The sequence below is a fragment of the Zalophus californianus genome, chromosome 1, assembly GCF_009762305.2.
Source record: "Zalophus californianus isolate mZalCal1 chromosome 1, mZalCal1.pri.v2, whole genome shotgun sequence".
NCBI lineage: Eukaryota > Metazoa > Chordata > Mammalia > Carnivora > Otariidae > Zalophus > Zalophus californianus.
Window position 1 is genome coordinate 145,489,174 of NC_045595.1, and position 21,023 is coordinate 145,510,196.

Consider the following 21,023-nt stretch of genomic DNA (forward strand, 5'->3'; position numbering starts at 1 on the left):
CTCCCAGCTCTCTTTCTTAGCTCTAGAAGACCACCTAATTGTTCCTCCCCTTGCTGCAGCCTGACAACTCATTCCAGGCAGTAAGCTGGGTCAATTTTAGGAATCACCTCCATTGTTCTGCATCTCTCAATGACTGATTTCTTTTATTATCTGATGTACAACATCATGAAAACCATTATTTTGTGTGTTTTTTCCCAGTGTTTTAGTTCTTTCACATGGAGGGGTAAATCTGGTCCCTGTTACTCCATCTTGACTGGAAGTATAACCAGTTTTGCTGTCTTATCTGTGGTATTATGAAATTTCAGGATATGATTTGATATGGTCTTTATTCTTTCATTGAGCTGAGTACTCAGTGAGTCCCTTCCATCTGGAAATCATATTCTTCAGATCTGGGAAATTTTTTCTATTATTTCTTGGATTATTTTATTTGTTCACTATTAGATCAGTACATCGTATTATTTCCTCTCATATTTTCCATCTTTGTATTTTTGTCTAATAATCTGGGAGGATTTTCTTGACTGTCTTCTAATCTTCCACCTATTGATACCTTTTGTTTGCTTTGGTAATCTTAAATGTTCATTTCCCAAGAATTACTTCTCATTTTTTTCTGATCGTTTTTTCTCTGAGAATATTTTCCTTGTTTCATGGATGCCACTGATCTTCTCTTTGAAGATTATATAGTTTACTTGTGTGTATACGTTGGTTTTCTTCACCTCCGTTGTCTGTTTCTTCTATATTTCTTTTTTATCCCGTTGTTTTATCCTCTCTTATATTAAGGGTTTTTCTCAAATGTCTGGAAATCTTCTGCTGTCTACTCATACAACAAAGTATTAAAAAGTTAAATGGAAGATAAGTCAGCGTTTTCATTAAAGATGGGGGTGGGGTGGGGTACCTCAAGTATTTTTTTCCAGGGCACTTGTTAATCCAGAGAAAAATCTTCCAATCTCTAGTCTGAGGGCTTTGAGTCAAGCTACAAGTATTCTGAAGCAGGGCAGAGAAAATAAATTTTACATGTTAACTTACTTTGAATCTGCCTTTCTTCCTTTTTTTTTTTTTAAGTTTCAGAGATAGAGTTTAGTGATTCATCAGTTGCATATAACACCCAGTGCTCATTATATCAAGTGCCCTCTTTAATGCCCATCACCCAGTTACCCCATTCCCCCACCCACCTCTCCTCCAGCAACCTTGTGTTTCCTATAGTTAAGGAATCTGCCTTTCTTATTCTTGTGCTATACCTTTCACTGACTCCTCTGACAAGAATGAGGGTTTAATTTCTCCTCGAATACACATAAACATCAGTTTGTTCTTTTGTTCTTTTTTTTTTTAAGATTTTATTTATTTATTCATGAGAGACAGAGACAGAGAGAGAGAGAGGCAGAGGGAGAAGCAGGCTCCCAAGGAGCAGGGAGCCCGATGTGGGACCCGATCCCAGGAGTCTGGGATCATGACCTGAGCCGAAGGCAGACGCTTAACCATCTGAGCCACCCAGGCGCCCTGTTCTTTTGTTCTACTGGAGAATGGGATTTAAAACATTTCATTGGCTATATGGGGTAAAGAAGGGATCTTAAGGGTCCTCTGACACTACCTACATAGATTTTCAATTAATTCCCTCCCTTTTTCAGCCTGTGTATTATAGCTCCCCACCCCACCACACACACACACACACACACACACACACACACACACACACACACACATCATGTTGTATGTCTCTAAATCCTAAGCCTCTGAGATTTTTACAAGGAAACCGGTTCACTTCTCACAGACATTCCCATCTGTAAATGCTTAGGATAGGTCCTTGTCTGTTCAGTTTAGTCAGATACCACTTTTCCATCCTATCTTTCAAGTATGTATACTATGTCTCTTCCTCTATTCCTTTTGCCCTTGTGATATTAAAAAAAATTTTTTTTAACTGTCATTTTACTTGGGTCTGGGGAGGGATAGCAAATAGAGGCATGTGGTCAATCTACTATATTGTCAATCTGCTTTGTTAACCAGAAAAGTCTTCTAATATAAACGAGCTAAAAGTCGTTGTTGATAGGTCTGCGTATCTACAGTTGGAATGTCACTGTACACTATTTTTTGTTTACAAGATGCTACTGACCTAGCATTAGTGGGAAACATACTATTTCTTTTTTTTTTTTTTTTTTGACTAGTGATGATAGATTTGTGCTCAAATGTCCATCTACTTTTTAGGTCTCTTTGACACCTATTTATTTACAAGAGATCTGACTATGGTAAGTGGGCAGGGCACATTAGGTGTGGCAAGGAGCAGAGCGAACTGTAACTATTAAGTCTAGTACAAATTTTGCTAACTCTACTGAAATGCACAGTTCCATCTATCACAAACAACCTCTCATTTTCAACTACACTGTGAGTATTCTGAGGTCATGCCCTCTACTTCTCTTTAGAAGTCCCTAGACTTCTAACTCTGTATCCTGCATATAGGAGGAAATATTTATTAACCAACTATAAACTAACAGTTTACTTTTTATATGGCTCTGAATTGATGACAGAAAAACAATTTCATGTACTATAAAAGTACTTGTTTCCTCTTCTTTTAAAAAATCTGTTCAGAACCCCACTTTTGATATGCATGTGGTTGGCAAAGATACTATTCTCTTAAATGACCCTGACTACAGATGACTGGTCCAAGGTAGGCATGAAATTCAAGCCAGGTTAGCCATTGTTCCCTGCACACTCCCAGCCAATAAGCTTGGGTCAGGAGTGAATACCTAAACTAAGCCAGACTTAACACCCTGAAAATCAGTCTCTCACTAGTGAATGAAGTTGTAAGAAATAAATGCCAAGAACTGTTGAGGGCTGTTTCCTAACACACAGAGAAAAAAACAGCCTGAAATTTAAAAAATAAAGCCAGGTAACATGGAAAAAGACAAGACATATAGCAAGATAATTCCTGGTTCCATCTGTGTCTAAGGCCCAGCCATATTTTTCAACTTGGGAATGTTGAGTTTAGAGACATATATTAAAGAAAGTTTCACATATATTAGGAGTACAGAATAAAAAGTTAAAGAAGTAAAAACAAGCAGAACTTGGGACATTTAAATACATTAGTCCACTATAAAGGAAATGACCCAATATCCTAAAAATCTATTTAATTTCATTTGTTTTTTATATAACACACACACATACATACAAATACTCCCTGTATTTTAGTTGTCTTAGGAAGGGAACGGGATATTTTAAAAAACATCTAAAACAAAAAGATAGTGAAGCGTGTCTCAAATCAAACAATCCGTGGGAAGGCTACTGTTACATAAAAAGAATCATTCCTTTATAACTCTGGAAACCAAGAACTAGAAGGACCGCCACGAACCGAAAACCCCACAATCATCTATCAACAGATGTCCACCAGGCAACTGGATCACTTGCTGGGAAATAATGAATCAGGGAAAGAAACTTCTTTCAATAAAACCCACAATTTGTTAGGGTAGGAGGGGGAAACAAGATTCTTAGAACCACTTTCCAACTTTATCAGACAATAAAACAAGCAGGCAGGCAGCAACTGTCCACTAAGAGGTGGGGCCCCTATGTCATGTGTTATACAGAAGGTGCTTAGCAGGAATCCTAAGGATGTCACTGCCACATTTTTTAAGGCCACCACCTTTTAGGCTACATTGGAGCTAAAGTCTAAGGCTAAAAAAATCCCCATCTCTCTAAAAAGAAGACTCTTCTATTTCTACTCTTAACAGAATCAGTGATTACCCCTTTGTTCTTTGACCCAGAACAGCTTCAAATTAGTAAACCTTTGTGTTTCGTCACAGAGAAGGGTATTCTCTAAAAAATAGGAAGATGGGTATGGGCTACTCTTATTAATCTTAGAATTCAATTTTTAGACCAGAAGGGATATTTACAGTTCCATCATCTTCCTCACTAACCAGAAGTGAAAGTGCATACAGACTGAATTAGAAAATTGCCTTGGTTAATAAGTACTATACCATTCAACGCTGACAGAATAGAGCTTTTTCAAAATAAGCCAAGACAGTGGCTCATTACCATTTTTATTAACAAAACTACTGTACTTGTTAAGCCATTTCTCACCTGGATTACTGCAAAATCCTAACTAGTTTCCAACTTCAGTCTTAGGCCTCCAACATACCTACTTTCTATACAGCTACTAGTCTCTCTTATTTAAGACAAAAATGTGTCCAGGTCCCTCCCCTATTTAAAATTCTGTAATGGTTCCCTAGGAAACAGGATAAAATCTGAGCTCTGTAGCATGGAATACAAGGCCCTTTATGACCTGCTCCCTGCCCACCTGTTCAGCTTCCTCTCCTGTCTGCAGTTTCCTCCACACATCATGCTATTCTTTCCTCCTCTCTGCTTTCAAGTCACACTGGACTATACTCAGCCCCATAATGTGCTATGATCCCTCCTGGAGGTGGGCCACTGAAACTCTTTTCTAGGCATTTTAACTATTAAAATCCTCCTACCTATTTTCAGTTATTCATTCATTTTTTTTTTTTTAAGATTTTACTTATTTATTTGACAGAGAGAGACACAGCCAGAAAGGGAACAGAAGCAGGGGGAGTGGGAGAGGGAGAAGCAGGCTTCCCACGGAGCAAGGAGCCCGATGTGGGACTTGATCCCAGGACCCTGGGATCATGACCTGAGTCGAAGGCAGATGCTTAACGACTGAGCCACCCAGGCGCCCTTCAGTTACTCATTCTTTAGTCTTCAGCTCTACTGTCACTTCTTTAGGAAACCTTCCCAGAAAGGACAGACATCTTACACTATCCCTATTACCACTTTTCATAATTCATAATTTTATGCTGTACTTTTGGTGTTATGAGAGCAGGGACACCATCTGCTTTGTTTATCACTTTATCTCTGATCACACACAGGGTTCATATGATACATATGTATCAAAATGTGAAAAGATTTGTTCAATCAAGTTGTCATAAGACGTGTAATTTCTAATTTTAACTCTTACAGTGACACTGATTAACCAAAAATGAATAACGGAAGACAGTCCAGCTTTTCTTTCTTTTTTTTTTCATGAAAACAGCTGTCTGTTAGTAAGGACAGCAATAGGGATGTAAATTTGAGTAGCATAAAATGAGTATCCCTAGATCAGGCTTTATATTGGAGATAGCAAAAATCTTAGGGAAATTATGGTTTTTTTAAAATAAAAATACAGTTATTCCCTTCTAGACTCCTGCTTCAAGATGATAGACTAACGATACGCTGTAGCCCTCCCCCTTTATAACAAATCTATTTATCATGGAACAAAATGAATGAGGAATGCCTAAAGATGAAAAGAATACAGATAAAACTACGGAGAGAAATAGCCGTTCAGAATGTAGGCAGGAGAATGCCAGTTCAGAAATGCTGGGGATGGTTAAGCAGGTAGATCTCTGTGTTCGTATAAGCATGAATATGAGTACACACACACAGGGCTCTCTCCTCCTCCTAATTATCAAAGTTTCAGGTCATAGTTTCATCGGAAATGTCAGCTTCCAGGAAGGAATAGTAAGTGTGGGAGGCTGGGTTGGAAAGGGAGGGAAGAGCCCCAGGGAATGAGAGGAATTAAGGAGCACCCAACCCTCTAAACATTTCATCTCTCTCTCTCCCTCCAACTAGGTTATAAAAAGTGACTGCAGATGCTCTACTCTCAACTACAAAGCTGAATGCAATTCTTCCCATCTTGCTCTACAAATTCAATGCAATTCTAATCAAAATATCAACAGTTGTTTTTTTTAAGATTTTATTTATTTATTTGACAGAGAGAGACACAGCGAGAGCAGGAACACAAGCAGGGGGAGTGGGAGAGGCAGAAGCAGGTCTCCTGCTGAGCAGGGATCCCAGGACCCTGGAATCATGACCTGTGCCGAAGGCAGACGCTTAACGACTGAGCCACCCAGGCGCCCTCAACAGGTTTTTTTTTTTTTTTTTTAAAGTATATGATAAACAAATTCTAAAATGTATAGAGAAGAGCCAAGGGCCAAAAGATCATAAAAAAGAACTTGGTAGGTTTGCTCTCTCAGGTATTAAAAAAAAAAAAAGAATTAGAAGCTATAGTAATTAAGGCGGTACAGTATTAGCTCAGGGACAAATAAGCCAATACAATAAAGAGAACACAGAAACAGACCCTGGCATACGTGGAAACCTGATCGATAATGGCTTGTATTGCAGGTCAATGGGGAAATGATAAAAGATTCAATGAAAGGTCTGGGACACTGGTTTTTTTTTAAAAAGTGAATATGGATCTCTCTTTACAGAAACATAAAAAACAAATCCAGATAGTTCAAGGTTTAAACTGTAAAACTTTTAGGAAAACTAAGAAAGTATCTTTGACCCCTAGTTTGGCAAAGATTTCTTTTTTTCTTTCTTTCCTTTCCTTTCTTTCTCTCTCTCTTTTTCTTTCTCGCTCTTTCTTCCTTTCTTTCAAGATTTATTTATTTATTTGAAAGAGAGAGAGGGAAAGAGATAATCTTATGCAGACTGTGTGCGAAGCATGGAGCCTGGTATGGAGCTAGATCTCACAACCCTGAGATCACCACCTGAGCAGAAACCAAGGGTCTGATGCTTAATCAACTGTACCACCTAGGCACCCCTATAATAGAATTTTTTTAAGAGAAAAGAAAAATAGGAACTGAATAAGATAGGCAAAGTTTTTTTTTTTTTTTTTTTTTTTTTTAAGAGCCTGTAGGGGTGCCTGGGTGGCTTAGCTGGTTAGCGTTGGACTCTTGGTTTCAGCTCAAGTCATGATCTCAGGGTCGGGGGATTGAGTCCCACATGGGGCTCAGCGCTCCCTGCTCAGCGTAGAGTCAGCTTGGGATTCTCTCCTTTTCCCTCTAAAATAAGTAAATATATAAATAAATTAAAAAATAAAAATAAAGAGCCTGTAAAGTTTTAAGATTAACACTAAAAAGTTATTAGATCTTGAATGTGATTAACGTAAGAAAACAAAAAGACTTCGGAAATCACAAAAACAAAACGTAAGAGATCTCAAGAGCTGATAAATGCAATCAGAACCATCCTAGGTACCTTCACCCTCCCTTTGTATGGGGGGACCTTGAGTTAGTAACAGCTGATGAGCAATTCTGGGGCGGGGGAAGGAAGGGAAAGTGGAGTTAAGAAAAGAAGGTAAAACTGTAAGATTCTCAAAATGATCAGAGAGATGGGTATGCTCTTTTGAATGTATGTAAATGCATGTTCAATCTGCTCACAAACCCTACCATCACCCATTTCATTTTGTGTGCTTTCTGCCCTTCCAAGGCTGTCCCTAAGTACATTTTATCCCACCCTGAGTATTCCCCTACACCCCCCTTTTTAAAGGTTTTATTGTTTTAAGTAATCTCTAAATCCAACATGGGACTAAAACTCACAACCCCAAGATCAAGAGTCACATGCTCCACAGACTGAGCCAGCCAGGCACTCTTCCCCTACCTCACTTTGCATTCTGCTCTCTACAGGCAAGTCATTTCAACCCTGTCAGCAATTTCTTCTGGTACTAACCTGCATAAATTTGTTTTCTAACCACCATAATTATAAATACTGTGTTTACACTGACATTATTAGGTTTTCCTACTCTAAAAATACTGACTTACTACTATGGAAGATGCGCATTCAGTGCTCTCCCACACATACTTGTCCGCTCTCTTCCCATACATACTTAAAAAACATACTTCCATGAGGGTTTTCAGTTATAACCACACTGAAATCTTAAAAGCAAAATTAGAAATAAGAGATATACAATAAAAGGAATAGGTTTCAACTGTCCCATGATGATATCCTGTCTGCAAATCTAAATTCTCAAAGATTTGATTCTTTATTAATATTAAATATATGACCTCATTCAAATTTTCACTGATTATGTATTCTTAACTCTCAAGTTAAATGTGTACTTATTATTATATATAAAGCACTATTCTTGCCACTTGCGTTTACTTCTCAATGTTAACCTAGCTATAAAAGTAGAAATATATCTTTATCTTCACTTAGAGCTGTTACTGGCTATCAGAGCCATATTGTCATGCTTAATGTAATTAAATAAACTAATCCCTAATTATTATTATTATTTTTTAAAGATTTCATTTATTTATTTGACAGAGAGAGACACAGAGAGTGGGAACACAAGCAGGGGGAGTGGGAGAGGCAGAAGCAGGCCTCCCGCCGAGCAGGGAACCGATGCGGGGCTCGATCCCAGAACCTTGGGATCCTGACCTGAGCTGAAGGCAGATGCCTAAAGACTGAGCCACCCAGGTGCCCCTAATCCCTAATTCTTACTCTGGAATCCACTACTAGTCCATAATCCCTATCTAATTCTAAAGTCCGAAAAGCTCTGAAAACCACAAGTTTTTTTCCTTAGGTTTGGCACCAAAACAAATGCAGTGACTTCAACTTAGATGAGATGACTATTTAATGAACAAGACAGATCTCTTCACCAAAGTGTTATTCGGCCCCCAAAGGTCAATCTTACTGAGGCTGAGAAACCCTGGACTAGCTAATGTTTGCAAGAGACACATTAACGTATTGATCACTGAGTGCTGCCTCAGATGCTTCTGAGGGCATAACAGAATACATGATGAAAAGTGCTAAGTAGGGGCGCCTCGGTGGCTCAGTCGTTAAGCATCTGCCTTCAGCTCAGGTCAGGATACCAGGGTCCTGGGATCGAGTCCCACATCGGGCTCCCTGCTCGGCGGGAAGCCTGCTTCTCCCTCTCCCACTCCCCCTGCTTGTGTTCCCTCTCTCACTGTGTCTCTCTCTGTCAAATAAATAAATAAAATCTTTAAAAAAAAAAGTGCTAAGTATTACTACTACTGAAAAATCAGAAACTCTTAATTAGATCTTTCTCAAATATCCAAATCTCATTTATGTTGGGAAGCCATAAACTACAGCCCATTTCTCTTAGAAAATGAAGGAGAGGATTACAGAAATTCATTGGATATAACAAGTAGATAAGGAACAAATTTAAATTTAGTTTTATTCTTTCCTATCACAGGTTAATTAGCCTTTCTAATAGTGCCTACATAACACCATCAACAGTTTTCTTGGATCTGTTTATTGTTCTCACTATAAAAATCTCAACTGACTATATATTTCAATTAAAAAGACATCAAAATCAGTAACATAAAATAACTGAGACTCTTTACACAACAGTAGCTATTTACCTTTCTCTGTGCCTGAGAATATAGAGATGATTTTATTCCTGGGCTTTTTTTCCTCTGGAACAGAGGGCAATGGTTTCAAACTGTGATTGGCTGACAAAGGGTCTTTGCCTCCAGTGCTAAATATGGTACTGCTCATTCGCACGGGAGGCGCTGGAGGCTTGTCTTCCAGTTCTCCGTTATCAGACATGCTTTGAAATTATGATATGGCCTGAAATAGATAGGCAAAATCATACAGTTAATCACAAGGTAAAAAATAGTACAGACAAGCACAAACAGTAATAATTATCCTCTTTCCAACTCTGAATTAAAAAGGTAATCCATTTAGAGTGAAATTTGCAAAATTTGTAAAACTCAATGAGTAAGAGATGAAATTGGTTATTACTATAGGTAATCTCCCCTAACAGTTGGTAAATGGTTAGCTGAGGGAATGTTTGAAAAGCCAAGTCAAGAGGACTATGGTAAGTTTTGGGAAAGCATGATGATACTAACATATCAAAAGACAATCGATTCTAAGAGTATATATTCCAAGGAAAAGACAGACAACATGGAGTCTTTAAAAAAAAAAATAACAGGGAATTCTGCAGAGGAAGACTATGTTCTGACCAATCAATCAAAAGATAGGTCTCTGATAGGTCCGTATCTAGAGCAGAGATACACTTGCTATTAAATATATCAACCAACGCCACTCCCCATGAAGAATCTGACTCCATGATCACTAGCCTTGTGATTACAACTTAGCCTTCATATAAACTTTCCTAAAGGATGAGAATGTGCCACTGATGCAATATTTGGTTTCTAAGAAAATCTGACACTCTAACTACATGTTAGTCCCTTGCACGCTTTGCAGACAGGCCCACAGAACCTGACCCATCTGGGAACACTGACAAAAGTAAATCTAGAGTTTGGCGGAAAACCAGAGTGTGGCCAAATCCCAAGATTCTGTCATCCCGTGATGCCCTGTGCAGGCAGTCAAGTAACCCCTCTTAATCCACATGACTAATTCAGTGGAAATGTCAACCCTGTTTATACATATATTATTATTATATAAACCATATATATGGCCTTTAAAAACAGTAGATTATACACATTTAAAGTCAGCAGTAAAGGGAAGGGGATGCTTAACTTCCAGGTGAGTTTTTTTTTTTTTTAAGATTATTTATTTATTTGAAGGAGAGAGAGAGCACAAGCAGGCAGAGTAGCAGGGAGAGGGAGAAGCCAGATGAGATTAGGAAACAACACATTTCCCCAGTAAACAAGATTTTGATTGGTAATTAGATCCTGATTTGATTATAGTTATTCAATGCATGTAAGTGAACAAAACTTTGTATATGTACAATGAAAAGAATGCCAACTGTATTTAGAATAAATTAAAAATAAATTTTATTTTATTTTTTTATTTAGTTTGAATGTTAGTACCTGAAGAAAAGTAGGTATCATCTGAGGAGAATTGAGGAATGAAGAGATTATTGTACCTAATTCCACTTCAAATCTTATAGCTTTTGTTTCCCTTGATAAGAGTATGTGTCACTAGAACCACTGTGTATTTTATCTGCCATAATGACAGTTATTTTCCAGCTTAAAAAGAGGAAGGAGAGAGGGTAAGGGGGGAAAATAAACTTTTCTGGGGAGAGCTAGCTAGAGAAGAACTGGGAGAAGAGAGTAAAAAAAAAAAATCTCTTATCGTGAGAAAGACTGCTTGAAGTGAAATTACTATTGGTAGTCAAAAGAAGAAACGGGGTGGAATATAAGAACGTGAGGCAGATGACATAGTCAGATGATTCTTCCAAACCAGGTGGTCACATCACGGGGGGTTTGTTTTGCTTTGGCGTGAGAAGCAACTGGTTGTTCTTAAGTGTGGGCTGTCAGGTGTGCATCACCAGAGAGGACTTACATACTGCTACAAATAGGAGAAAAATAAGGCTTAGTTAACAATATTTGGAAGATTACTTGAGAGCATGATAAATCAAGACAGATGTTTATTTCTTATGTGACCATAACATCAAGGCAAAACAGATTGCTCACTTTCATCTTAAATCACCAGTTACAACAGACAGTATGTTCAGATTTTGGTTACACTGTGAATGCTGCACCTCAGGGCTCCTTGAAGAAACAGCTGGTTCTAGGCCTTGGGACAGAGAAAATACAAGATGAGCCTAGAGTATCTTATGTTGTCAGAAGGTAGGAAGTACTTAAAAAGGATAGGAACACACACAGGAAAGAGTTTTCTTTTTCCTTTTTTTTTAAAGATTTTATTTGACAGAGAGGGAGCACAAGCAGGGGCAGCTGCAGAGGGAAAGGGAGAAGCAGGCTCCCCGCTGAGCAGGGGCCCAACGGAGGGCTCGATCCCAGGACCCTGGGATCATGACCTGAGCCAAAGGCAGACACTTAACTGACTGAGGCACCCAGGTACCCCAGGAAAGAGTTTTCAAAAGCCAATGCTGGAATGACTGGAGCAACAAATTAATAAAGTAGCATTATATTTAACCCAAAGTATAAAATAAATATACACAATTCAGGGCGCCTGGGTGGCTCAGTTGGTTAAGCGACCGCCTTCAGCTCAGGTCATGATCCTGGAGTCCCGGGATCGAGTCCCACATCGGGCTCCCTGCTCAGCAGGGAGTCTGCTTCTCCCTCTGACCCTCTCTCCTCTCATGCTCTCTCTCTCACTCTCTCTCTCTCAAATAAATAAATAAAATATTTAAAAAAAAATAGACACAATTCATATCAATACAAGTAAATGAATAAATAAGGGGCACCTGGGTGGCTCAGTCAGTTAAGCATCTGACTCTTGATTTTGGCTCAGATCATGATCTCAGGGTCGTCAGATCAAGCCCTGTGTTGGGCTCCGCACTGGGCATGTAGACTGCTTAAGATTCTCTCTCTCCCTCTCCCTCTGCCTGCCCCCAAAATGAATAAAATGGTGGGGCGCCAAATCATCCTTACAAAACAATTCCAAATAATAAATGTAGACAAATCCTCTTCTAGGAGTCGGAATTTAACTTCCCTCCCCACTTGAGTGTAGGCTGGACCTAGTTCCAAAGCGTAGAGTATGGAAAGGGAAAAATAACTTCATGGCGGAAAAATGTGGCAAACACTGCAATAACCAAGTGATCAAGGTTAACATCTCCAGTAATAAGTTATGCTGACATCACTCACCACCTGATCTAATGTGATGAGAAACATACTTCACCTCTGTGGTATTCTTTCCCAAAATCCAAAACCGCAGTCTAATTATGGGAAAAACATCAGACAAACCCAAACTGAAGGACATTCTACAAAATTCCTGACCAATGCACCTTAAAGCTATCAAGGATGGGGGTGCCTAGGTGGCTCAGTTGGTTAAGCATCTGCCTTCGGCCCAGGTCATGATCCCAGGGTCCTGGGATCGAGCCCCACATCGGGCTCCCTGCTCAGCGAGCCTGCTTCTCCCTCCCCCTGCTTGTGCTCGCTCTGTCAAATAAATAAATAAAACCTTAAAAAAAAAAAACTATCAAGGACATGAAAAACAAAAGACTGAGAAACTGTCACAGAGCAGAGGAGTCTAAGAAGACATGACAATATTATACTCTGGAACAAAAAAAGGACATGGTGGAAATACTGGTGAAATCCAATAAAATCTAGAATTTAGCTAACAGTAATGTACCAATGTTGGCGTCTTTGCTTTCACAGACATTTTAGGGTTTATGTTAACATTAGGAGAAGATAGGTGATAGGTATACAGGAAATCTATGATCTCTGCAACTTCTCTGTAAATCTAAAATTATTCCATGAAAAAGCCTATTTAAAACGAAATTATGTAATAAAATAAGATGAAATCTGAGAGGTATACAAACCATAAGAGACTCTTAACTATAGGGATGTTATATGCAACTCATGAATCACTAAACTCTACCTCTGAAACTAGGAAGGAAGGAAGAAAGGAAGCAAGCAAGCAAGCAAGCAGGTGCCAGCTGGGGTCGTGATCCCAGGGTCCCGGGATCGAGCCCCGCATTAGGCTCTGTGCTCCTTGGGAAGCCTGCTTCTCCCCCTCCCACTCCCCCTGCTTGCGTTCCCTCTCTCACTGTGTCTCTGTCAGATGGATAAATAAAATCTTTTTAAAAAATTTTAAAAATTAAAGAAAATAAAAAGGAATTATGTAGTAAGTTCCTCAAAAAGTTATAGAATTATCTACAATATGACCTAGCAATTCCACTCCCAGAATATACCTAAGAGAATTGAGAACATATCCACAAATAAATTGCCTATGAATGTTCATAGCATTATTCATAATAGCCAAAAGATAACCAACAGATGGATACACAAAATGTGGCATATCCATATAATGGAATATTTGGCCACAAAAAGGAGTAAAGTACTACAACATAGATGGACGCTGAAAACATAAGTGGAAAAAGAAAGACACAAAAAGACCACACACTGCATGATTCCATTTATATGAAATGTCCCAAACATGTAAATCCATAAGGACAGCAGGTAGATTAGTGGTTACTGAGAGGGAAGGGGAATGGGATGTGACGACTAATGGGTACGGAGTTTTTTCTTGGGGAATGAAAATGTTCTGGAACTAGACATTGGTAATGGTTGTATAACCTTTTTATATCTTAACACCATTGAACTGTACACTTTAAAACAGTAAGTTTCAGCTATGTAAATTATACCTCAATTTTTAAAAAGGAACTAGTATTTACTTCATAAAGATTAAATGAGCTAATAAAGACTGAATACTGCTGCTACTATCATGATCATTAATATTTATAAAACTCTATGCTATAAGTTAGAGAAAATAAAGGAGGATCTAGTTCTTCTCCAAGAGTTCACAAGCTACTAAGGGAAAGACCAACACAACTAAGTTGGGTCATGCATGCCACATGCATATTAAAAGCCACTTAGTTTCTTCAAAAGGTAGCAGTTCTCAAAACATTTTGGCCTCAAGACCCCTTTATACTCCTAAAAATTACTGAGGATCCCAAATAATTTTTGTTTATATCTATATCTATATCTATATTGTTTATGTCTATATTTTCTATATGAGAAATCAAAGCAAGTTAAATATTTATTTCATCAAAAAATACTTACATAAATAAGAGGGGGTCGATCATGACCTTAGCCGCAGGCAGATGCTTAACCATCTGAGCCACCAGGGCTCATCAAGTACATTCTTAAGTAAAACTAGCTTTAAAAAAAAACAACAACCCTACAAGTAAAGTGGGGGGAGAGCGCCTGGATGGCTCAGTCGGTTAAGTGGCTGCCTTCAGCTCAGGTCATGATCTCAGGGTCCAAGGACTGAGCCCCAGGTTGGGCTCCTCGCTCAGCAGGGAGTCCGCCTCTCCCTCTCCTTCTGCCCCTCCCCCAGTTCATGCTCTCTCTCTCTCTCTCTCAAGTAAATAAATAAAATATTTTAAAAAACAAAACCAAAAAACAAAACCTGCAAGTGGGGGCACTTAGTTGGCCCAGTCATTAAGCATCAGACTCCTGATTTCAGCTCAGGTCATGATTCCAGGGTTATGAGACTGAGCCCCACATGAGGCTTCACACTAGGCATGGAGACTGCTTAACAGTCTCTCTCTACCTCTCCCTCTGGCCCCCCCCAAACAAAAAAAACCCTGTTAAGTGCACAGCCACTACTTGATTTGTGTTAAAGCACAGGCAATTTTACCTACTACTACTTTTGTACCAGCTATGCAAATTTCAACAGTATGAAAAGCAAAGAATATCTTTTACAAAAATAGGTTTTGACCTCATAGACCCCAACAGTACCATAGACCACATTTAGAGAACTGCTGCTTTAAAGTATATCCCAGCTCTACACTTTACCCTCATACCCCCAATTTTAATGTGCTATTGGGGTGGCAGAAGACCCCTTTTTATTCATCCTATACTCCCCACATTTTAAACATAGGAAACGGTAATAAATGGCTAGATTTCCAAGCAAGGGCATATAAACCTAATCAAACCTTTAACATGGTTAAACATGGTTGAAAATCTATACACATGCAATGGTATTTACTATATTATTTTTCATAACAAAAATCAGAAAGATCAGTAGGTTTTCCTGGGTTAGCCAGAGAGACTAATTGCCATTTGTATGGAAAAAAAAAAACCTCCACAAAATTCTAAGCAAAGAACACTACCGGGCAACTTTCAGAACACAGCCTTTCCTTACACTTCGGTTATCCAAAAAAATTTCTTTACTGCTCTATTTTAATATACTGCACAGCAGCTTTTTAATTTGCTGCACAAATTCAGTCCAGTAGAACTAAAGGGGAATATATTATTTGTTTCAGAAAATTCCTCTTGGTGATTGTACATTATAGATAAGGCTGAATTAGCTGTCTCAAGGAAATCCCAATTAACATGATGTACCTACCCTGTAGGCAACATATGTCTAAATAAAGCCCAATTTTTTTTAAAAGATTTTATTTATTTGACAGAGAGAGACACAGAGAGAGAGGGAACATAAGCAGGGGGAGTGGGAGAGGAAGAAGCAGGCTTCCCGCTGAGCAGGGAGCCCGATGTGGGGCTTGATCCCAGGATTCTGGGATCATGACCTGAGCCGAAGGCAGACGCTTACGACTGAGCCACCCAGGCGCCCCTAAAGCCCAAATTTAACATTAAACATATGGGTCACAGACGTCCTTAATGAAATTCCTCAAGATGATACATATGATAGCAACATAAATGATTAGATCTTAGTAATTATACACATGATCCTTGATGCTCTGACACCAGCTTAGCTGAGGATGACTTCATCACTTCACCTCAGGATTTCTCTAAGTAGTATCTCTGTCTTCAAGCTGCTGTCCAGAGCAAGAGGATAAAAGCTCTAACTAGCTTCCTGAAGAGTTTCTATGCATTCAAGTTTTGCTTAGAGCTACCTATAACCAACAGACTGAGGACTAAACTCTGATATTTGGGACATTTACTACTGAATCAATCTGATATCATATAAATACACGACATATATCATATGCCTTATGTTGCCCAAATACACCAAAGAATTTTCTGGCCTAAATCATCTTTGTGTTGTGTACATATTTCTCCATTTTTACGTTTTCTTCATCCTTTTCTCTATCTAACCAAATCTTTCAATGCTCAGCAATAATTATTTCCTATATAAGGTCATTTCTGTCTATCCCTTTGCAAAATGATCCTTTACTTCCTCTGAACAAGAATGACCCCCCCCCAAAAAAAACACTCCACATCCTCTCAATACAAGTTACACAGGAAAATCAATTCAGAGAGCAGTAAAGTCGGATTGGAATTTATCTGGCCCATCTTTCCTACTTTATATAAGAAGGACCTGATGCCCCAAAGAATAAGCAGTTTGCCTAAAGTCACACAAATCTAATTACTAACAAAACTAAGACCAGAATTCAAGGTCTACTAATAACTCTTAATCTCATTCTGTCTTTTCTTAATCATGTTAATAGACTGGACCACTTGCGGGGGGGGGGGGGGGCGGGCAGCGCCTGCCTGGCTCAGTCAGTAGAGCATGTGACTCTTGATCTCAGGGTTGTAAATTCAAGCCCCACACTGGGTATAGAGATTACTTAAAAATCAAATCTTAAAAAAAAGAAAAAAATATAGGACCACTCTGGCAATGAATTACAACTGTGCATCATTTATTATTTTAGGTGAATTTCCTGCTTAAGACTTCAAGCAATTGAAAGGCAGGGATTATACCACCACCACCACTATTACTCTTATATATTGTACTATCTATGACTACTATTATTATACATTGTACTATCTCCTTTAATGTTTAACACAGATCCTTGCATGTATTAAAAATATTTACTGATTTATGGTACTTTACTCTGTGGCCTCATATTATTCTTCCTAAATTTATTAGTTCTCTATTGAACAGCATTTCACTAGACAACATATAAACTACCCAATATTAACAAAAATATCTTTGGAAAGATTTATACTTTTCCTCTAACAGCTGATTCACGGCCCTAGTCTTTGATCCTTTTCCATAAGACAGTGTTATTTTTTTGTGTATTGCTTCTACTGATGGTGTCAAATGCCTAAGAAGTGCTAGATAATGATGTGATAAGGTTCTTTACATCTTCTATTTCTAGTCAGAAGCAATAAAAAATATAAAAACAATTCATGATAAAATTCTGATTTACCAATATTTTGCTCCATCATTACCCAAAAATGTTTTATTAAAAAAATGATAAGTAGTGCCTCTCTCCAAATCTGTTCAAACACTTTTTGCTACTTTTCAGTGAAAAACAAGTAGGCAAAACAAAAAGCAAGCCCAAAACACACTGTACTCCTCTAACAGGCCCATTGTTTAATTGTGACACGACTCAAAGACAAACAATTCCTCAATTGTCTACTGAAGGAGACTAGGGGAAGCTAAATATACAACAGAAATGAAAAAAGGAGTGGTGCATGGAACCAGTCAAACTAGTAAAAATTACTAATTTTTTTATGATCTACCTTGGATCAACTACGGTACTTTAAGTATACATCATGTATTACAAAAAAACACAATTGTGAAAAGCACAGTTTGCTTTGTATTTTCACTTACATTTTATATAAATAATGAATCTTAATTTTTCAGTACCTTACGAATGTAATAATACAACAGTATTTGATAAGACTTTTAGTAATCTCTCAATAAGCTACAAGAGCTCCCAAACCACTGGCCTCTCTTCCCCTCCCACTCCAAAAAAGCTTCAAATGCCTTTGAGAGTGAAATTATCAATTACAAATATCCCAAATCACCTCAAATGGACAACACACACTATGGAAGGCAAGTCCACAAATTGGAAGGTAAGGAATGTTTTTATTTGGTGGCAATGGCCATAACACTAAGCCGATTTAGTAGCAAAGCCAGAAAGGAAAAGGGAAAGAGGGAAAGAGATGTAGAAAACACAACTGGGGCACTGGAAAAGAATAAAGAAGGAAAAGTGAAAACAAACTTTGCTCAAACTCAAATAAATAAAGGCGTGGATAACATATCAAAGCTATAAAAATGCAAGGACAGACTAGTTAAGATGAAAAGGATGTTTCCATAGAGCCCACGGCAGAGTGAAATCAACAACAAGAGAGTAAGCAATTTACTAATCCAGTTATTCTTGAGGGATTTTTGACTAACCCCTGGAGATCTTCAAATTCCACTTTGATGGCTGTCACACGGGGCAGGTGATAAAACCGCGTCTGCTAAATTGAAAAATCTAATAGAAGTCCCTTCCACATAAGACTGAGACCTAAAAAGTATAATCTGTGTAAGACTAAATCAGGAATAAATCCCTCTGGGCCAAAGGGAACAAGAAAATCTTAAATATTTTGAGTCCAGTGATACTGTGGGGTGGGGGATGAGGGTAAGGATCTCTGAGAAATCCTAACAAGAAAATGCACGTTTTTTTGGTCTGACTTCATCCCAGCTCTGAGGTCCCCAAAATTCCCAAATAGGTATAACTGAGTATGGTCATGCTGGTGAATGGCAAAATAAAATGATAAGAACTTTAACACAGGTCTCAAATAATACCCAAAGATAAAATTCCGAGGAAAAGGAACATCTCATAGTGAAAATTCAGAAAACAAAACAAGGCACAGGGATTGAGAACTATCCAAAACAGACAGGTAAAACAGAGGTGGAATGATCTGACACAGAACATGTCAAGAAGCTTGAAAAAAAAGCAAATTTGAAAAACCAACATACAATACTTTCAGTAAGAAAAAACATAATACCTGAAAACAGGAATTTGACATTTGAAGTAAAAAGGAGTATAGATGAAGAGGAGGAAAGAATTAGTGAACTGGGAGATGTATGTATCTTTAGAAAGTCACTTTAGAAAGCAACACAGAGACAAAGAGATAGAAAATATGAAAGAAAAGTAAGATGAGTAGGTTGGATAGAACTATTTGGAGTTTCAGAAGGAGAGGACAGAATGAATGAGGGACTGGTTTACCAGATAAATTAGTAGCTGAGAAATTTCTAGAACTGATGAAGGACACAAATCCATAAGATGAAGAACCCTAATAAATCAAAAGCAGGATAAAAAAGTAATTGAAGTAAAAGACACATGATAGTGAAATTAAGGTGAAAGAGCAAAGAGTTCTTAAAATCAGCCAAAGGAGGAAAAAGGACAATTGGACTTCAAGTTTACTTCTTAATACCAATAATGACAGCCAGAAGACACTGGAACATTCTCAATGTTCTCAGAGAAGGTGCCAACATATTGCAGATTCAACAAAACTCTCTTTCAAAAATGAGGACAGGTGCCAACATACTGCAGATTTAACAAAACTCTCTTTCAAGAATGAGGACAAAATAAAAATATTTTGAGACAAAGAAAATTTTCAAAAGACTAGAATTACTCTATACGTTTAACTGAAGTTAGTCAAGTTAGAAATCAATAACAAAAAGATTTAACTAGAAAAATACTCCTTAAGTTTGGAAATTTTAAAACACCTCTAAAAAACAGGTTAAGAAAGGAAAGCATAAAGGAAATTAGAAAATACTTACTAGAATTGAATGAGAATGAAAAAGCTATGTGTCAAAACTTAGAGGATTAGATAAACAAAATGTAGTATATACCTACTGTAGAGCATGTTTATCTGCAAAAAGAAGTTAAATTTGATATGTGCTCTAATAAAGATGAACTTCGAAAACATTAAGTAGAATGAGCCAAACACAAAAGGACAAATACTGTATAATTTCACTTCCATGAGGCACCTAGAGTGGTCAAATTATTCATAGAGACACAAAGAGTGAAGTGGGGACTTACTGTTTAATGGGGAGAGAGTTTCTGTTTGGGAAGATAAAAAAAGTTTTGACAATGGATATATTTTACTACATGTACATAAACTTGTAGGATGTGATTAAAGCACTCCAAGACACTTACAGTTCTGAAGTTTTACTTTAAAAAATAACTAAAAATTAATGAGTTAAGCATCTAGCCTAAGAAGCAAAACAAAAACAAAAAAGGAAATCCAAAGAAGTGGGAAGAAAATAATTCAGATATAAGCTGAACCTGCTAAACAGAAGACTAATATTATACATACAGTGGAGATCAATAAAGCTATAAGTTAGATCTCAGATAAAACTAGTACAATACCTCTGAAAAATTTAATCAACAGAGAAAGTACAAATAAACACCCATAGGAATGAAAAGGAGTTTTAGGGTCTCTGGGTGGCTCAGTGTCAATATATTAAGTGTCTAGCTCTTGATTTTGGCTCAGGTCATGATCTCAGGGTGGTGGGATTGAGCCCCCTGTTGGGCTCCATGCTCAGCGGGGAGTCTGCTTGGGATTCTCTCTCTCCCTCTGCCCCTCCCCCTGCTCTCTCTAAAATAAGATAAATAAATATTTTAAAAAGGGGGGGAGGGGTTCTACTGGTATTTAGTGAATAGATGTCACAGATACCAGCATTCTGCAATGTGCCAGCAAGTCCTCACAACTCTTTTTTTTAATTTTAAAGATTTTATTAATTAGAGAGAGAGAGAGAAGAAACAGGGGGAGGGGCAGGGAGAGAGGGAGAAGCAGGGAGCAGGGAGCCCATATGGGGCTCAATCCCAGGACCCTGGGGTCATAACCTGAGCCAAAGGCAGATGCTTAACTGACTGAGCCACTCAGGAACACCTTCACAACTCTTTTTTGTAATTATTTTTATTTTTTTTAATTTGTTTTTTAAGTTGGCTCCACACCCAGTGTGGAGCCCAACATGGGGCTTGAACTCACAACCATGAAATCAAAACCTGAGCCAAGATCAAGAATTAGTTGCCTAACCAATTGAGCCACCCAGGCACCCCACATCCTCACAACTCTTGAATGTCCCACCATACACTGATTTATAGTTTAAAAAATATATATATATATTTATATAATTATTTGAACCTAGAACAGAGCTCTATTTTGCATATAAAA

The 21,023-nt window shown here is 38.0% G+C and overlaps 1 protein-coding gene across 2 annotated transcripts in view; it reads right to left on the reverse strand.

Moving 5' to 3' along the window:
• The window catches only part of PAK2 (p21 (RAC1) activated kinase 2), a 91,004-nt gene that overhangs the window by 35,697 nt on the left and 34,284 nt on the right, over nt 1-21,023 (reverse strand). The window contains exon 2 of one of the 2 annotated variants that reach the window (XM_027587697.1): nt 9,138-9,345. In XM_027587697.1, the coding sequence (XP_027443498.1) occupies nt 9,138-9,324 (187 nt within the window). In that variant the 5' untranslated portion in view covers nt 9,325-9,345. Of the gene's footprint in view, nt 1-4,062; nt 4,090-9,137; nt 9,346-21,023 lie in introns of those variants that run through there. The other variant, XM_027587698.1, reaches the window with a different exon arrangement.